The sequence below is a fragment of the Balaenoptera musculus genome, chromosome 19 (assembly GCF_009873245.2).
Source record: "Balaenoptera musculus isolate JJ_BM4_2016_0621 chromosome 19, mBalMus1.pri.v3, whole genome shotgun sequence".
Classification (NCBI taxonomy): domain Eukaryota; kingdom Metazoa; phylum Chordata; class Mammalia; order Artiodactyla; family Balaenopteridae; genus Balaenoptera; species Balaenoptera musculus.
Window position 1 is genome coordinate 16,885,342 of NC_045803.1, and position 14,692 is coordinate 16,900,033.

The window sequence follows — 14,692 nt, forward strand, 5'->3', positions numbered from 1 at the left end:
AACACCAGAGTCACTGGAAAATGAAGTTCGCTACTGCAGGAGGCGTGGGCTGGGTAAGGGGCGGCGGCAAAAGATTAGTCTCAGTTTGGAGCTCGACCTGGCAGCCGTTTCGTACAGCCTGGAGGGAAGATGCCGGAGAGGCTGCGGCCTTTCGGCTCTTGTGCTCTAGGAAAGAAGGAGGGTGGCCGAAAGCAGGGCGGAGCACGCGTTCCTCTCGAGCCCCCGGCTGGGGGCCCAGACTCAGACTCCGCGCGCAGTTGCTTGCTGTGGAAGGGACGGGTAACTTGGGTTCTGACAGCCTCCCCCCACAGGGCTTGCTGGTAAGTCGGCCTGGACGCCGAGTCCTCGCGGCCCGCTGCCTCCGGGGAAGGACAGGGAGCCCCGGGAGACGGAGGAGGTGGCCGCCGCGCTGAACCACCAGGGGCCGCTACAGGACTAGGGGCAAGGCTGTCCCCCGCGCGCAGGCTGAAGTCCGGACTCGGCTTTCTGGTCCGGAGAGGAAGGCACAGGAAACTCTTTATTTTGGTGATGAACCGCCAGTCCCCGCACAGTTAACCGTCACTCGTGCACACTTCACTGCCCTCACCCCACACGGGCTCGCTGGCCCAGGTTTCTGTGGCCCGCGGTCATCTGGGAGAGGGCTCTTGGCGCCCTTCCTGCGACGCTTCTTGGAGCAGAGTTTGCTAGGCTGCCGTAGCCGCGGTGCGAGGTCAGAAGCCTAGCCGGCCCGCCGGCCCATCTTTTATTCTGTACGGTGGCTGAAGCCAAAGAAGCTACTGACACCCTGTCAGGTGGTTGAGGAAGGGGGCCTACAGGGAGAGGTCGAGGCCCGAGATGGCCTCGAGGAGGAGGAGGAGTAGAGGAAGGTGGAGCGAATGGTCCATCCCGGCGGGAGCTGGCTGGGCGAGTGGCCGCGCATGTGCGTCTGCATGGAGGCCAGGCTGGGGCAGCCGGCCTGGCACAGAGGGCAGCGGTAGGGTGCGGCCCCGTGCGTCCGCAGGTGCTTGGTCATGGCTGAGAAGTCCCGGGAGCGCTGGGGACAGAGGCTACAGGAGAAGGGCTTCTCTCCTAGGGCAGGTGGAGGGGAAGACCCATGAAGGAAAGAAGAAAGGAACGAAGGCTGGCCTAGGGGTAGATTGGGGCAACTGGGCAAGGTCGTTGCGGGGGAGCCAGACACTCGAGAGGGACTTAGGAGTGGGCCCACTGGAGTTTGGAAGGAGGTAGACAATTCACACAGGGCAGGGCGCCCATACCTGTGTGGACACGGTAGTGCGTCTCCATCTGATGTTTGAGTGAAAACCTCTTTCCACAGACAGAACAAGAATAGGGCCGAGACCGAGCAGGAGGGGGTGGGGGAGGGTGTTGTTGAGATGCGTGGCTTGCTGTGCCCACATGACCCACACAGGTTGCAAGTTCACCTATGGGGACAAAAGGCAAAGGAGGGCAGGGCTGGGAATCCCAGAGCCGGATCACTGGAACACTCAGGCAAGACATCAGGGGCTACAGTGGGGCTGAGGCAAAAGTGCCTTCACCCTACTCACCTGTGTGCCTCTGATCAGACTCTTCCATCTCCCCAGGGCTGAGCTGTGTGGGGCCCTGGGGGAGGGAACCTGAAGGGAGCAGAGTGAAGTAGGGGCTCTGCTCAGGCTGGACTCCTGGAGCCCCAGCCTCAGCCCCAGCTGAGAGAACATGTTACAGGGTGCATGCAGGGCAAGTGAGGGGCTTACCTGGGGTGGGGCTGCAGGAGGCCAACTGGTTCTGGTTCCAGAGGCCTTTGTGGAGGTTCAGGGACAGTGGGATCCTGGGAGTGGGATGGGGAAGAGTTACAGCTTTGGCTACACCTGGGATCCCGGCCAGTTCCTTTCTGGGGAGGGAGGTGTCATGAGTCCTCAGGGGCTGGGCTTTGGCTTTCCCTGTGGTGGGAGCTTCTTGTCCTTTCCCCAGCTCAGGAAATGTATAGTAGAGACAAGAGATGTGGTGCCCTTCCACCCTTCACTGCTGCCTCTCCTGAGCCACTCCTTCCCAACCGGAGGTCTTCCATAGGCTCTTCAACTCACCTCTGGTCCTGAGGCCAGACCTCCTGCCGGGCTGCAGTCATGGGGGTGCTATGGGAGAAGGGAGTGCCATATCTGGGCGGCAACAGCAGGATGCTCCACAGGGCAGGCTGGCCCTCCCCCAACCAAGGGGCCTCAGCCCACCAGGGCCTAGGGGTGATGCCGGTTTGGAGGGAACCTGGTGGGGGAAGGGGGCCAGGGAACTCCCGCAGACTTTCCTCAGAGCCCCCTGGACTCTCCCTCACCCACATGATCACTTCTTGCTTCCCATTTGCTCCTCTGCGGCCAACAGGGGATTGGTTGAGTTTCTCCTCTGGTCTCATCTGCTCCCCTTGATCCTCCAGAGTTGCCTCTGCCATCTCAGGGCTCTCTCTTGGTGGCCTGTGCCTGTGCAACGTCTCCTGTTCTTTCCCACCAGCTCTAACAAACTTCTGTGGTCTCTGCTTCTCTCCAAAGCCCCCCACTCCTCTCATAGAATCCCTTGTGGGTTTCTCTGGCTCCTCCTGTTGTTCCTTCAGCCCTGGACCCACCTCTTCTCTGGCTGTATCTCTTCGAGCCCTCATGCATGCCTCTTCCAGGGACTGCACCCCTAATGCTCTGGCTGCCTCCTCAAGGCGCCCCAGTTCCCCAGGTTGCAGCTCTAGGCTCTCCCCATAAACAAAGTGCAGAAGTTGGGCAAAGGTGGAAGGGCTGATGCCTTTCACCAGAGCCCAGCGACCCCTGCGGCCCAGTTGCTGGCTCACACCTGCCAGCACCAGGCTGTGGGCAGGGAACTCCTGGCTCCCCACTGTGATCAGGGTATCACACAGTGCTGGCCGGAGCCTGGCTGCTAGGCGTACCAGCCGATCAGAGCCATAGGGACTAGGCAGTCTTGTTGGGGACATGGGCATTGTGCCTTGCCTGGGTACCAATCTCAGAGGTTCTGAGAGAAGGGCCACAGTGTGGGGTCCATGGTGAAAAGTGGAGGGAGGAACAGCATATTCTCAAGCCTGTGGAGGTGAGGGGAGAAAGAGTGAGTTGCTGGTTCTGAATCAGAGCTCTCTGTCCTGAATGGAGCAGATAAACTGACCCGAGAGAGGACCTGAGCTTATCCAGAATCATAGCAGGGGCCAGGGGTGGGGGTAGGGTGGTGGGAGAATGGAAATCAGACCAAATTCAGGACTTAAAGAGCAAGGACCAGACAGTTAAGAACTATCTCAAGTAGTGGATTTAAGACTAGTAGAGATGGGTCCTGCCAGTTGGCAATGTCTGACTTAAAGGATAGCAAACACTGATACTTCTGCTTCTCCAAGCTCGTCTGCAGGCAAAGACCTCTGAGTAGGTCAGGCTCTCCTCATTCCAGACAAGAAGATCACCACAAAACCCAGTCAGCCCTGGAAGTTAGGGATGGAGCAAGACACAGCTTCATGGGTGAGTTTAGAAAGCTAGTGTGTCCTCCCCCTGCAAGCCCATCATGTGGAGCTGAGGGTTCCGAGAGGAAGAAAGGGCAGCAAGACAGGAGTTGTAACTGCAGGAGGGCAGGCTCTAAGGCATCAATCAATCATCTCCCTGAGGACGAAACTTCTAGAACCCATCCTCAGAGAAGGAACTGGAAGAGACCAAAGACTCCCATGCAGTGAGATAAGAGAGCAGGTCAGAAGCCACAGGAGAGAAGGCTCCTCACCCGAAGATGGAGAGACTTTGGAGAAGGCTTTGACCTTTGAGGAAGCCGGAGAAAGGGAAATGGGAACCATAGAGGGAGAGGCTATTTCCTCTCAAGATGAGGATAAGGAGATGGTTCAATTTTGTTTTTCATAAGCCAAAAGTGAAGAACAGAAAGACAGAACCGAACAAGGCAGAAATTTATCACACATCAAAACCACCACATTGGCTTTTAAGAAAACTGGGAACCCAGATACAAAGAGACGCACCTAAGTGTCGCAGTGCCCAGCAGGCATATTCCTAGGTGTGGGCTCACCATAAGCATGGACCCCATAGGAGGGAGGATTACTAGTTGGACACTTCACGGAGAGGGCTACAGGCTGGCAGGAAGTGGACAGAAAGAGGGGTGTAGTGGGAGGAAAGTCTCAGCTGGGGAGAAGCAGCCACTCACCGGTTGTAGCTTCCTCCTGGACACCGCATGCTCTGAACTGCTGTTGGGGCTCCTGGGCGCCCCTACCCTGGAGCTAGCCCCGCCCCTGACCTCACAGTCGTCCATTGGGTGTCCCAAGTATCAGTCTGCCACAGTTCCCCAAGGGGTGTGGTTTTATACCCCTGGCTGTGCTTCACCCCTCCAGGAGAGACCACTCCTCCCCTCCAGAGCCCAGGTATTCTGCCTCCTAACCTCCTGTCTCCTTATTTCATTTGTGAACTCCTAGAGTCAAAGAAGTGTATCTAAAGCAATAAGAACTTTGGGATAATCAGACCTGCGTTTGAGTCTCATCTCTGCCATTTACTAGTTGAGTCACCTTGGGCAAGTCACCTCTCTGAGCCTCAGTTAACTCATCCATGAAATAGGGATAACCTCTGCTTACCTCATTTGGAGGTGGGGTGAAGATGAAATGACATGATGTATGTGAAAGTGGTTTCTCGGTACATAGCATCATTCAAATAGTGTTAGTTCTGTTTCTTAGAGGTGTCAGTAGATCTCTAGCAGCTGGAAGCTCTTTCTACTACCTCAAAAGTAAAAAGGACTGAAACATCTGCATTCTAAGGAGAGAGTGAAGGAGGGCCAAAAGCATGCCTCCTCCTCCCTCTCTCTGACTTGGTACTAGGAAGCCTCAACTGCTCTGTGGGAATGACCCCTGTCATCTGGGCCATCAGTGGGGACTGGGTGTGTGAGTGACTCAGATCCTCCCATCAGGCTCTGATGGGGGCAACCCCAGGAAGGGCCTGCGGTGGTCTTCGAAGAGAAAAACTCCTTTTCCTGGGTTGATGACAAATGACATTTCTCTGAAATCAGGACTCCGAGGTTTCTTTGACTTCCTGCCCAGGGGGTGAAGGTCCTCAGAGATTTCCCCTCTTTTTACACTTTCGCACTCCTTAACCTGGGGAAAAGATGAGGTCTGAGAGACTCAAATTTCTTTCTCTGTTTCTTACTATTTCATTATTCCTCGTCCTGTGGCAGAATTTTCATTCACAGAACAAGTGCTGCTAAATCGCTTATGATATGTGCCTGATGAATAACTGGAAGGTTCACAAGTCAGGCACTGGTAGGCTGCTCTGGTGACAAGACACAGTCTGCTTCCCCCTAGGCTTCTCTCTTACATTCTGGTCCCCTCCTAGACTCAAATATTATGTCTCTAAAACTCCTGTTTCACCTTTTGGCTCCAGGACCCCCAAATGTTCAGACCATCCTTCTACTCTCTCTCCAGACCTAACATGCCTTCCCTCTACCTCTCATTCTAGCTTGGGTGCAAACGGATGTTAATCCCTCCTAGATCAGACAGGGTGTGCCAATGGGTGGGGCTAGTGGAGGGGCAATAATAGTGTGGGGAGAGGGGAAGATGAGTCAGAGTGAAAGGGAAAATGCAAATGGGCAAGCTGTATTCATTTGCTACTCTGGTCGTTAAATATTTTCCATTTCTGAGCTTTCTAACTCCTCACACCACCACACCCAGGGACTCATTAGATACCCATATAAAAGACACTTGACTTGGACACAGAAATGCACCAATCCCTGACATGTAGGTATACAGAGGGAAACATCCTTCCTCCAACACAGAAATACACACTCCCTGAGGATATGGAATAAGTGGGGAAAACCATGAAGGAGAAACCCCAAGTGTAGGTATAGGGGTCTGGAAGATTACATCATCACCCAGTGGAGTAGGGTCCCCTCACCTCCCAGGCCTACATCATGTGCCCATGACTCGGCTCCCCCACTGGTGGTTGCCCACTGATGTTCAAAAGAGTTGGAGGCTGTGCTCAAAGGGCAGCATCCTCTTATGCAGTTGACAGGGAGTGCCAACGGGCTTTCAGGAAACCTAAAAGTGAGGGCAAGGGGCAAGGGGACTCCCCATTCAGTGAACAAAAGCCCCCAAGATTGGGAAACCCCATCTTTCCTCCCACTTGGTGTCTACCCCATCTAAGGATATCCCTTTAGAGACTGCCTCCTTAGAGGTATCTCTAGGGTCCTCTACACCTCAGCCCTTCTTCCTTCCGACATTCTTGACTGCACAGTCCAAACCACCTTGCACTGAGCAGTGGTAGCAGAAGCAGAAGCAAATAGCACTTTGACTTGGAAGGGTAGGGACACTGCTGACTCTTTCTCTCTCTCTTTCTTTTTTTTTTTTTTCTTGGCTGCACGGCATGCAGAACTTCCCTGACCAGGGATCGAACCCGTGCCCCCTGCATTGGAAGCCCGGAGTCCTAACCACTGGACCACCAGGGAAGTCTGTGTTTCTCTTCTTGAAAGGACTCTCCTCCCCAGCCTCAGAAACCTTGCCCACCTTCCACTTCCCAGGCTGACTCAGTAGGAATCTCCTGCAGTTGTCTCTCTGGGGTGGAGCCAGGAAACCACAGGTTATGAGGACACAAGCCTACATCCTGGGAGAGGGTACCGTAGGTGGGAGAGGTTAGGTAGGATATAATTGGAAGAAAAGAATGTGGGAAAAGGAGGTATGATTTTTGCCTCTCAGTCCTTTCTAATACTCATATTACTAAATAAAGTTTGAAATCTGATATCTTTTATTCTTACTGATAGACTTGACCATAAGCCCCTTCAGGCACAACCCAGCTTGCTGTAAAAATGTCAACACAGCAATACAAGTATAGAGTCTCTTCAAATATTATAATTAAAACTAAACCATCAGAATATGCTAATTAGAGGGATGATTATCTGTTTTATGAAAATATCCTCCCTTGGTCTCACGTATTGAGGTATTGAGTACCTCCAAAAGCCAGGTTAAACAAGATTCAATTCAGAAAAGTTCTATGAATTTTCCACTCTTCCCAGGAACACATCACTTTCGGCAAATTAAGGTGGTTAAACTCCCTACAGCATTTTATATAGATTAAAACCGATTATCCAAACCTTACATAAATCTTCAAAGGTTCACTCTTTTTAGTTAAGTACATCCAACACATACCAGAGGAGAGACACCACAGAATGAATGAGTTTCTTTCTTCCCTTAAATCTATGTTCTACATAGCCCAAGATCTGGATATAGTAATAGGCAGGTGAGCTGAATCTAGGTCATAGAGACCCTATCATAGCACACTTCTTATGGATTAAGTGGCAAAAGAACCAGATGAGAAGTAAAAACAACTTAGGTTCCACTGCATCCTCACAGTGGACTGCCTTTTTCTTCAGCTCTAACATGGGGCTAACTCTTCTGAGACCCTCAACTTCCTCATAGGGACTATTTTCAAGACCAGTATTGAATATCCATATTGCCTCAAATCCAGACAGAGGGCCCCACTCTGACCTCTAGTTGTGTCCCTCCCCATGGGCTGAGGAGTCCAAGGGTATCTAGGAAGTACCCACCTGGAACCTGTGGCCCCCAATTCTAGACCATGCTCTGGGAACTCGGAACCCTGGACCTCCTGGCCCAAATAGCCCACTTCCCGGGTTTACAATTGGCCTCAGCCCCAGGTCTATACTCTTCCGAGTGGGCTGTGTGATTGATGTAATTGTGTGGCCCTGATTGGGTGGGAGGGGCACGTAGACTGAACTTGGACATGCAGGCTAGTATGTGAGACACCTTGAAGTATGCGCCAACACCAGATGTGGGGATAAGAGGGGAAATCTCCATTTCTAGTCTTGCCTAAGCCCCATAAATAATATGGGAGCCTGCTTTATTTTAGTGGTTCTTAACCTCTCAGGGGGTCATTATGCTTTTTAAAATTGTAAGTCGTGGAATCAACTCTTTACATCAGAAAATTGTAGATTCTCATACCATTTTGCATATGAATAACAAGAGAGTCACAGACTGCTCTGAAACTCACCCTTGGACAGGCTTCACTCCTCATCCTTGTGGCTGCTTTTACCGCTCCCCCGCCAACACACATACAGTTTTTTGGATTATTTCCAGGAGCTCATAGACCCTGTAATCCACTCATAGACTCCCCCCTTGCACCTCCACCCTTGGTTTAAGAACTCTGGGTGTACATGAAAGTACCCTGAAAGCTTTAGTACCAGGTAGAGCTTGAACAGCTGAGTGAAATTAGATATCAACATCCTGCCTCATAAGTATAAAAAGATCTTCAGTAAAGACAACCTGGGTGATTTCCTCAAGAGCAGGATATCTCACACACCTCCTATGCTCCAGTACAACGTCCATCCTCCCCAAGCAGCTGCCCCATGCTTAGAGCCTGATGTCTTCTGGGAATGACCAGAGACAGTTTGCGGAAGAATGGGAACAGGGACTAAAAGGCCCCAGACACGACTCAGTCCTGGTTCTGTCTAGAGCCACCACAAAACAATAATACTTCATGGAGGGCAAACAACCTGCTGGGATTCAGAGACACCCTCCCCACCCCGGAACCTCCAGAAGGCCACGGCCCTAACCTCCTGGCCACGTTGTCCAACCTGGACCCAGTACTGGAAAATCTTACACGAGCGCCCCAACCCGGAAGCCAGAGTCCCCCAAAAGTCTTGCAGCCACATGTTCCCATCACAGCCAGGATGCAGTGACTCTTGACAACTTCCCATTGGGCTTTCGACTTCATCAACAGGCTGGATCCAAAGACTCCAGAAAACCTTCTCAAGTTCTCACTAGTTTCATTTCTTGGTCAAAGACTCCCAAGAACCTCTGGAGAGTCACAGACCTCTCCAGTCATCAGATCCAGTCTCAGTCCAGAGACCCCGGACAACCTCTCATAGTTCAGAGGCCATACCTCATGGCCAGTGACCCCACACTGAGCTCCAAGTGCCTCCGCCTGCCCCACAACACACTTCCAAATCAGGCTGTCTTAGGGACTAGGGACATGCCGGCCTGGTCTCTACCCAGCCGGGACCAACGGTACCCAGGAGGCCCCATTTCCAGCCTCTCCAGGGAAGAGGGAGTCCCCAAAGCCTAACGCCCTCACCCCCACTTCCCGATCCTCATCCTCAGGGCCACCACTCAAGCCCCCATACCTCAGCTTTGCCTGGGCCAGGCCCAAGCCCGAAGAAAAGAAAGAAAATCCATGGCACTCACCGACTCAGGCCCTGTTCCTCTCCTCACTCCGCCTCACATACACTCAGGGCGGCACAAGCCCGAGTGGCCGTTAAAAAGTGGAGCGGCGCGAGGCTCGGAGCTCGAGGCCGGGCCGCGTGCACAGCTCGCTGGTCGCCCTGGATCCCGAGGCAGACGCTGATTGGCCACAGTGCTGGCCACACCCTCTTTCCTGTCTCCCGCCGGCTGAGGGATCTCAACAGCCTGGGAGGCACCTAGGACAGCTCCACTCCTCACCACCCCCGCCCCTCTCCCTCCCCGCCCCCGGGTCCCCAGCTCTGCCTCGCGACCTCCGCTGATTGGCTGCGGAGCCGAGCTCGCGTCCACCTGGCTGGCGCTGTGGAGGGACAGGGCCTTAAATCTGATTGGTTCGCGGACTTAGGCTTCAGGCCTCTAAGGCTGAGATATCATCCACCAGCGGGTCCTCAATGCTTTCTGGCTGCGGAGATTGCTCTGTCCCACCCTGTTTATGAAGAGACTGGGGCCTGAACCTCCTTCACCTGCAGGAGGCTCCCTCCGCAAGTGCTCAGGGATACCACTGCTTTCTTGCTTCTTTCTTTCTACCCTGTGTAGTCCTCGTTGCAAACGAGGTTCACCTTTCTCTCAACCCCTTACAATCTGTGGAGAAGTGACTGGGATTGGATAGGAGGCCATCAGGCTTTGGGTGCCTGTGGGCAGCTCCCCTTTCCCGCCTCTTGCCTTGCACCACCATTAATTGGCTGCAGAACGCACCCTGCCTCACCCGGAAGTATGCGGGGACAGGGAAGACACAAGAGAGGGCAGTGCCTTGACCCCCCTCATTGGCCTAGATGCTGGCGCTTCAAATACACGATGACGCCTCAACTGTCTGCTGAGTCAGGATTAACTGCGTACTTCATGTACCAGCCACCCCCCCCCCCACACCGTTAAGAGAATGACGACCCATTACGCTGCCCCACCATTAACTGGCCCGGGGTTAGAACCCGGCCAGCGGGCTTTCTGACTAGGCAGGGCTTTGGTGCTGACACACCGTACCAATCTGTGGCTGGCCGACTGCCTCCCTTCTTCCCCTGGCCCCGCTGCCATTGCACCGTCGATCAGCTGGCCCCACTCCTAAGTGGCTTAGCCTGGACACATCCAATCAGGCGCGAGGGCGCTTTAAGGAGGCGGGCATTGCTCCACCGCTTCCACTTCTGATTGGTCCCGAAGCTTGCTTCTTCGCCTTTGATTGATCAGGGGACCGGGAGGAGGGAGCCCAGCCCAACGGTTTCGGGCGGCGGTTAGAATTCTGTCCCTTTGCTTCTGCTCAGCTTCGGGGTTCTGGCGACTGTTGCCTGGCGTCTCCTTCCCCACGGCTAGTGGGGAAATGGGGATGGAGAGTGGGGTGGGGGGAGGAGCTGGAAGGGGCCCTGCTGAGGAGGGCGTGACTCGACTCAGAGGAGCTTAGGACAGTGGGAACCGAGACCGCCTAAGGCGAGTGTCTGGCACGCGGGAGATAACCCTTAAAATAGCAGGGGAAAGACGGGCGCTGTAGTAGTAGTAACAACAGACCTTTCCATGTACCACGCTTTGTGCATCATCTCACTGAATCCTTCTAAATAGCTCTGTGAGGGGGTCTATTACTAGCCGGGTTAAACGCTGAGGGTCAGAGGTGAAGTCACTTGTCTCAGGTTCCACAGTGAGTATGGGCATTGCTGGGACTCCGACATTGTTCTGGTGAAGAGTCCAACATCCGAGCTACACTACAATTAAGTAGGATTGATCTTATATAGATGTGGAATGGGGTCTGATGTGGTCACATGACCTTGGTTTACTTCATCATATAAATGAGTTTTTTTGCTTGTTTGTTTTTCTTTTTATAGACTTGAATCTCATCCTGAAGACTCAGCACTCAGCATATATTTTCAACTCCTCAAACTCTGGGGCAAATGCATTTGCATTCTAGAAAAGGATATTTTAAAAATCAGCATCATAATATCTTTGCCACTTTTTGGCCACTGACACCGAACCAGGCCAGTTTTAAGTGTTTTACATGCATCCTCTGACTGAATCCTCATAAGCTGTATCAGATGTTTACTGTTATTTTTCTCACTTCACAGATAAGTATATCGAGGCTGACAGAAGAACTTGATTTCCCTAAGATCTCACCAGGAGTAATTGTCAGAGCTGGAATTTGAATTAGGCCTGTTGCAGTTTGACTCCAGAGCCTAAGCTCCTAACCACTGGTATACAACACCTCTCATCCTAACAGCTACAGTGTCCAGAGCGTGGGCACACACGGTCCTGGGGAACCCTCGTAGCCACTCTAGGAAGAGGAATGATGACAACACCCATTAGAACAGACAACAGAGGCTCATGGAGGTGAAGACACTCAGCTCACATAGCTGGTCCATGGCTGAGCAAGGAGTAGAATGAATGATACCTAATATGCTGAATCCACACCCCACATTCTTAATCACTCCTCACACTGCTCCCTTCCCATTTGAAAAACGAAGAAACTGAGACGCTGAGGAGAAATCCAAGCTGGAATTCAGACCCAGGTCTGTCAGACCCAAGAGATCACTCCCTGAACCACATTGCCTCCAGGAAGTACGTGTCTGGTAGATCCTGTGTTGGGTCAGGTGAGAAGTCCTCATACTCAGCCAGCCTTGTCTGCAAGCAATGAGGTCATCTGGTCCCAATTTTGGCCCTAAAGGTGGTTGGGAGAGTATTTCACAGCCTCAGAGCCTTTGGGGGCTTCTCATTGAGAAGCCTTAATCATAATTGCTACAATTTATTGTACACTTTTTATGAGCCAGGCTAGGTGGAAAACATTCTGCATGTATCATCTCACTGAATCCTTATAATAATTCTAGGATATAGGGATTGTTATTGTCCCCAATTTACAGGTGAGGAAACTGAGACTCAGGGCGGGATGTAACATTTCTATGTTTACAGAGCTAGTGAATGGTGGAGCCTGGATTGGAACTCAGAGAGCCTTACTCGAGAGCCCTCAATTCCAGCTACTACCCAGTGTGTACAAGCATGAGAAGATGGAGTGAGGGACCCTGGGTTCTGGCAGGATGGAGTCAGAACGGTTGTTGGTTTCATTCTGGAGGTTGGACTGTAAGATCTGAAGAGTAAGCTGTCTGAGAGGAATAGAGAAATAACTATGGCTTATGGAACAACTACCCCATGCCAGGCCCTATGTTAACTACACTTTAATATATGTTGAGAAGCCTTGTGGTTAACAAGCCGGACACTGGATCCAGTCTGCCTGGATTCATGTCCTGGCCTTGCTACTTGCTAGTTGTGAGACCTTTGGCCAGTTACTTAACCTCTCTTGGCCTCAATTTCCTCATCTGTAATGTGGGGATAATGATAATAAATACCTCTCAGGACTGTCAAGAGGATTTTAAATGAACTAATAGAACAGTGGCATCTCTTCTCTTCTCCCGTGTTCTGAAACTGAGTTGTCTCCTTGCAATCAACATCACTTGCCTTGACTCTGCTGTAGATACTGAAAATTAAGGCTGGATATTTGCACTGGGAAAGTTTGGGGGAAGTGTGTTCCCAGAAGAGGTAGCAAGAGCAAAGGCCTTGAGACAGGAGTGAACTTAGTCTGTCTGAGGTACAGCAAGAAGTCCAGCTGGAGCCAGGCAGATGACTAAGACTCAGGAGCTCAGCCCAACTGCACATGTGCTCATAACAGGCATCAAAACGACGCTGTACTTTTCAGAGCATGATGGACTTTACCCAAGCTTTGATTTCTGGAGAAACCCAAAGCCACGATTACTTTTTTTTTAAATTAATTAATTTATTTATTTCTATTTGGCTACGTTGGGTCTTCGTTGCTGCGCGCGGGCTTTCTCTAGTTGTGGCGAGCGGGGGCTACTCTTAGTTGCGGTGCTCGGGCTTCTCATTGCGGTGGCTTCTCTTGTTGTGGAGCATGGGCTCTAGGCGTGCGAGCTTCAGTAGTTGTGGCACAAGGGCTCAGTAGTTGTGGCTCGCGGGCTCTAGAGTGCAGGCTCAGTAGTTGTGGCGCACGGGCTTAGTTGCTCCGCAGCACGTGGGATCTTCCCAGGCCAGGGCTCGAACCCGTGTCCCCTGCACTGGCGGGCGGATTCTTAACCACTGCACCACCAGGGAAGTCCGCCATGATTACTTTTGAGGCTCAGTGTCCAAGCACAGGGATTTAGAGATGTCGCTTAGAACTCAGGTCATCTTGAACCAGGGCTCATGTGTGGGGGTCAGAAGACTTGCATTCACTCAAATATTTATTAAACTCCGAGAGCATATGCCATCTGTGCCAAGCCCAGGGAAGACTTAGCCCCTTCAAAATCTTTAAATTAAAAGATTTAACCTTATAGAAAGGAATTAGACCTTAAAACATATCCTTCCAGAACCAAGTGGAAAGTGTAGCAACTAAAGCCCAGAAGGGGCACTTAAGCCAGGGCTCGGGGAGGGAGAAGGGTGAGGGAAGACTTTTCGGAGAAGGTGGTGACCCCTAAGTGTATATTTTTGGAGGACCTCCTATGTGCTAGGCATGGTGCTTAGTCCAAAACATATAATTGGCAACAAGAAGAGACCGAATGTATTAGTCTGCTAGGGCTGCTGTAACAAAATACCGAAGGCTGGGTGGCTTAAACAATACAGACTTATTTCTCACAGTTCTGGAGGCTGGAAGTTCAAAATCAAGGTGCCAGCTGGGTTCGTTTCTCCTGAGGCCACTTTCCTTGGCTTGCAGGTAGCTGCCTTCTCACTGTGTCCTCATATGGCCTTTCTTCTGTGCATGCACACTACTGGTGTCTCTTCCTTTCCTGATAAGATGCCGTAAACTGAATGTTTGTGCCACCCCCTCCCACACCCCCCTACACCATATTCATAGGTTGAACCCTCATCCTCAATGTGAGGATATTTGGAGGTAGGGCCTTTGGGAGGTAATTAGGTCATAAGGGTGGAGCACTTATGAATGGGATTAATGCCCTTATAAAAAGCTTCAGAGAGAGCTCCCATGTGATTTTACAGTGAGAAGACAGCCATCTATAAACCAGAAAGCGGGCCCTCACCAGATACCAAATCTGCCAGTGCCTTGATCTCGGACTTCCCAGCTTCCAGAACTGTGAGAAATAAATTTCTGTTGTTTATAATCTACCCAGTCTTTGGTATTCTGTTACAGCAGCCCAAACAGACTAAGACAGAAGGACATCAGTCCTTAAACAATACAAACTTATTTATCAGTCCTATTGGATTAGGTTCGTGCTCTTAGGACCTCATTTAACTTAATTCCCTCCTTAAAGGCCCTGTTTTCAAATACAGTTACATTGAGGGTAAGTCTTCAACACATGAATCTGGGGAATTTGGACTTATTGGCAATTCAGTCTGTAACACTAAATATCTACCACTGAGGGATTAAACAGCCTGGTAGGGGAGATGCATATTATTAACAACATGTGGAGGGAGCAGAGCAGAATGGTTAAGATGTCCGCTCTGGAATCAGACTGACGGTTTGGGTCCTGCCTCTGTCATTTACCAACTGTG

At 51.6% G+C, this 14,692-nt stretch overlaps 1 protein-coding gene across 1 annotated transcript; it reads right to left on the bottom strand.

The window, feature by feature from the left end:
• Positions 1–487: 487 nt before the first annotated feature.
• Positions 488–10,234, bottom strand: ZBTB32 (zinc finger and BTB domain containing 32). The gene is made up of 6 exons (XM_036832892.1): positions 10,208–10,234; positions 2,058–3,043; positions 1,728–1,801; positions 1,542–1,610; positions 1,254–1,418; positions 488–1,068 (listed from the first exon to the last, which is right to left on the bottom strand). The coding sequence occupies exons 2-6, from the start codon at positions 2,942–2,944 to the stop codon at positions 788–790; spliced, it is 1,476 nt and encodes a 491-aa protein (XP_036688787.1). The 5' UTR covers positions 2,945–3,043; positions 10,208–10,234; the 3' UTR covers positions 488–787.
• Positions 10,235–14,692: the final 4,458 nt, after the last annotated feature.

What these genes read in the sequence shown, in the direction of transcription:
- ZBTB32 (XM_036832892.1), bottom strand. Translation starts at nt 2,944, where the DNA reads ATGCCCATGTCCCCAACAAGACTGCCTAGTCCCTATGGCTCTGATCGG. An exon ending in CTCCTGCAGCCCCACCCCAG is followed by an intron (nt 1,611 to 1,727) that starts GTAAGCCCCTCA and finishes TGCTCCCTTCAG; the next exon opens with GTTCCCTCCCCCAGGGCCCC. An exon ending in GTCTGATCAGAGGCACACAG is followed by an intron (nt 1,419 to 1,541) that starts GTGAGTAGGGTG and finishes TTGTCCCCATAG; the next exon opens with GTGAACTTGCAACCTGTGTG.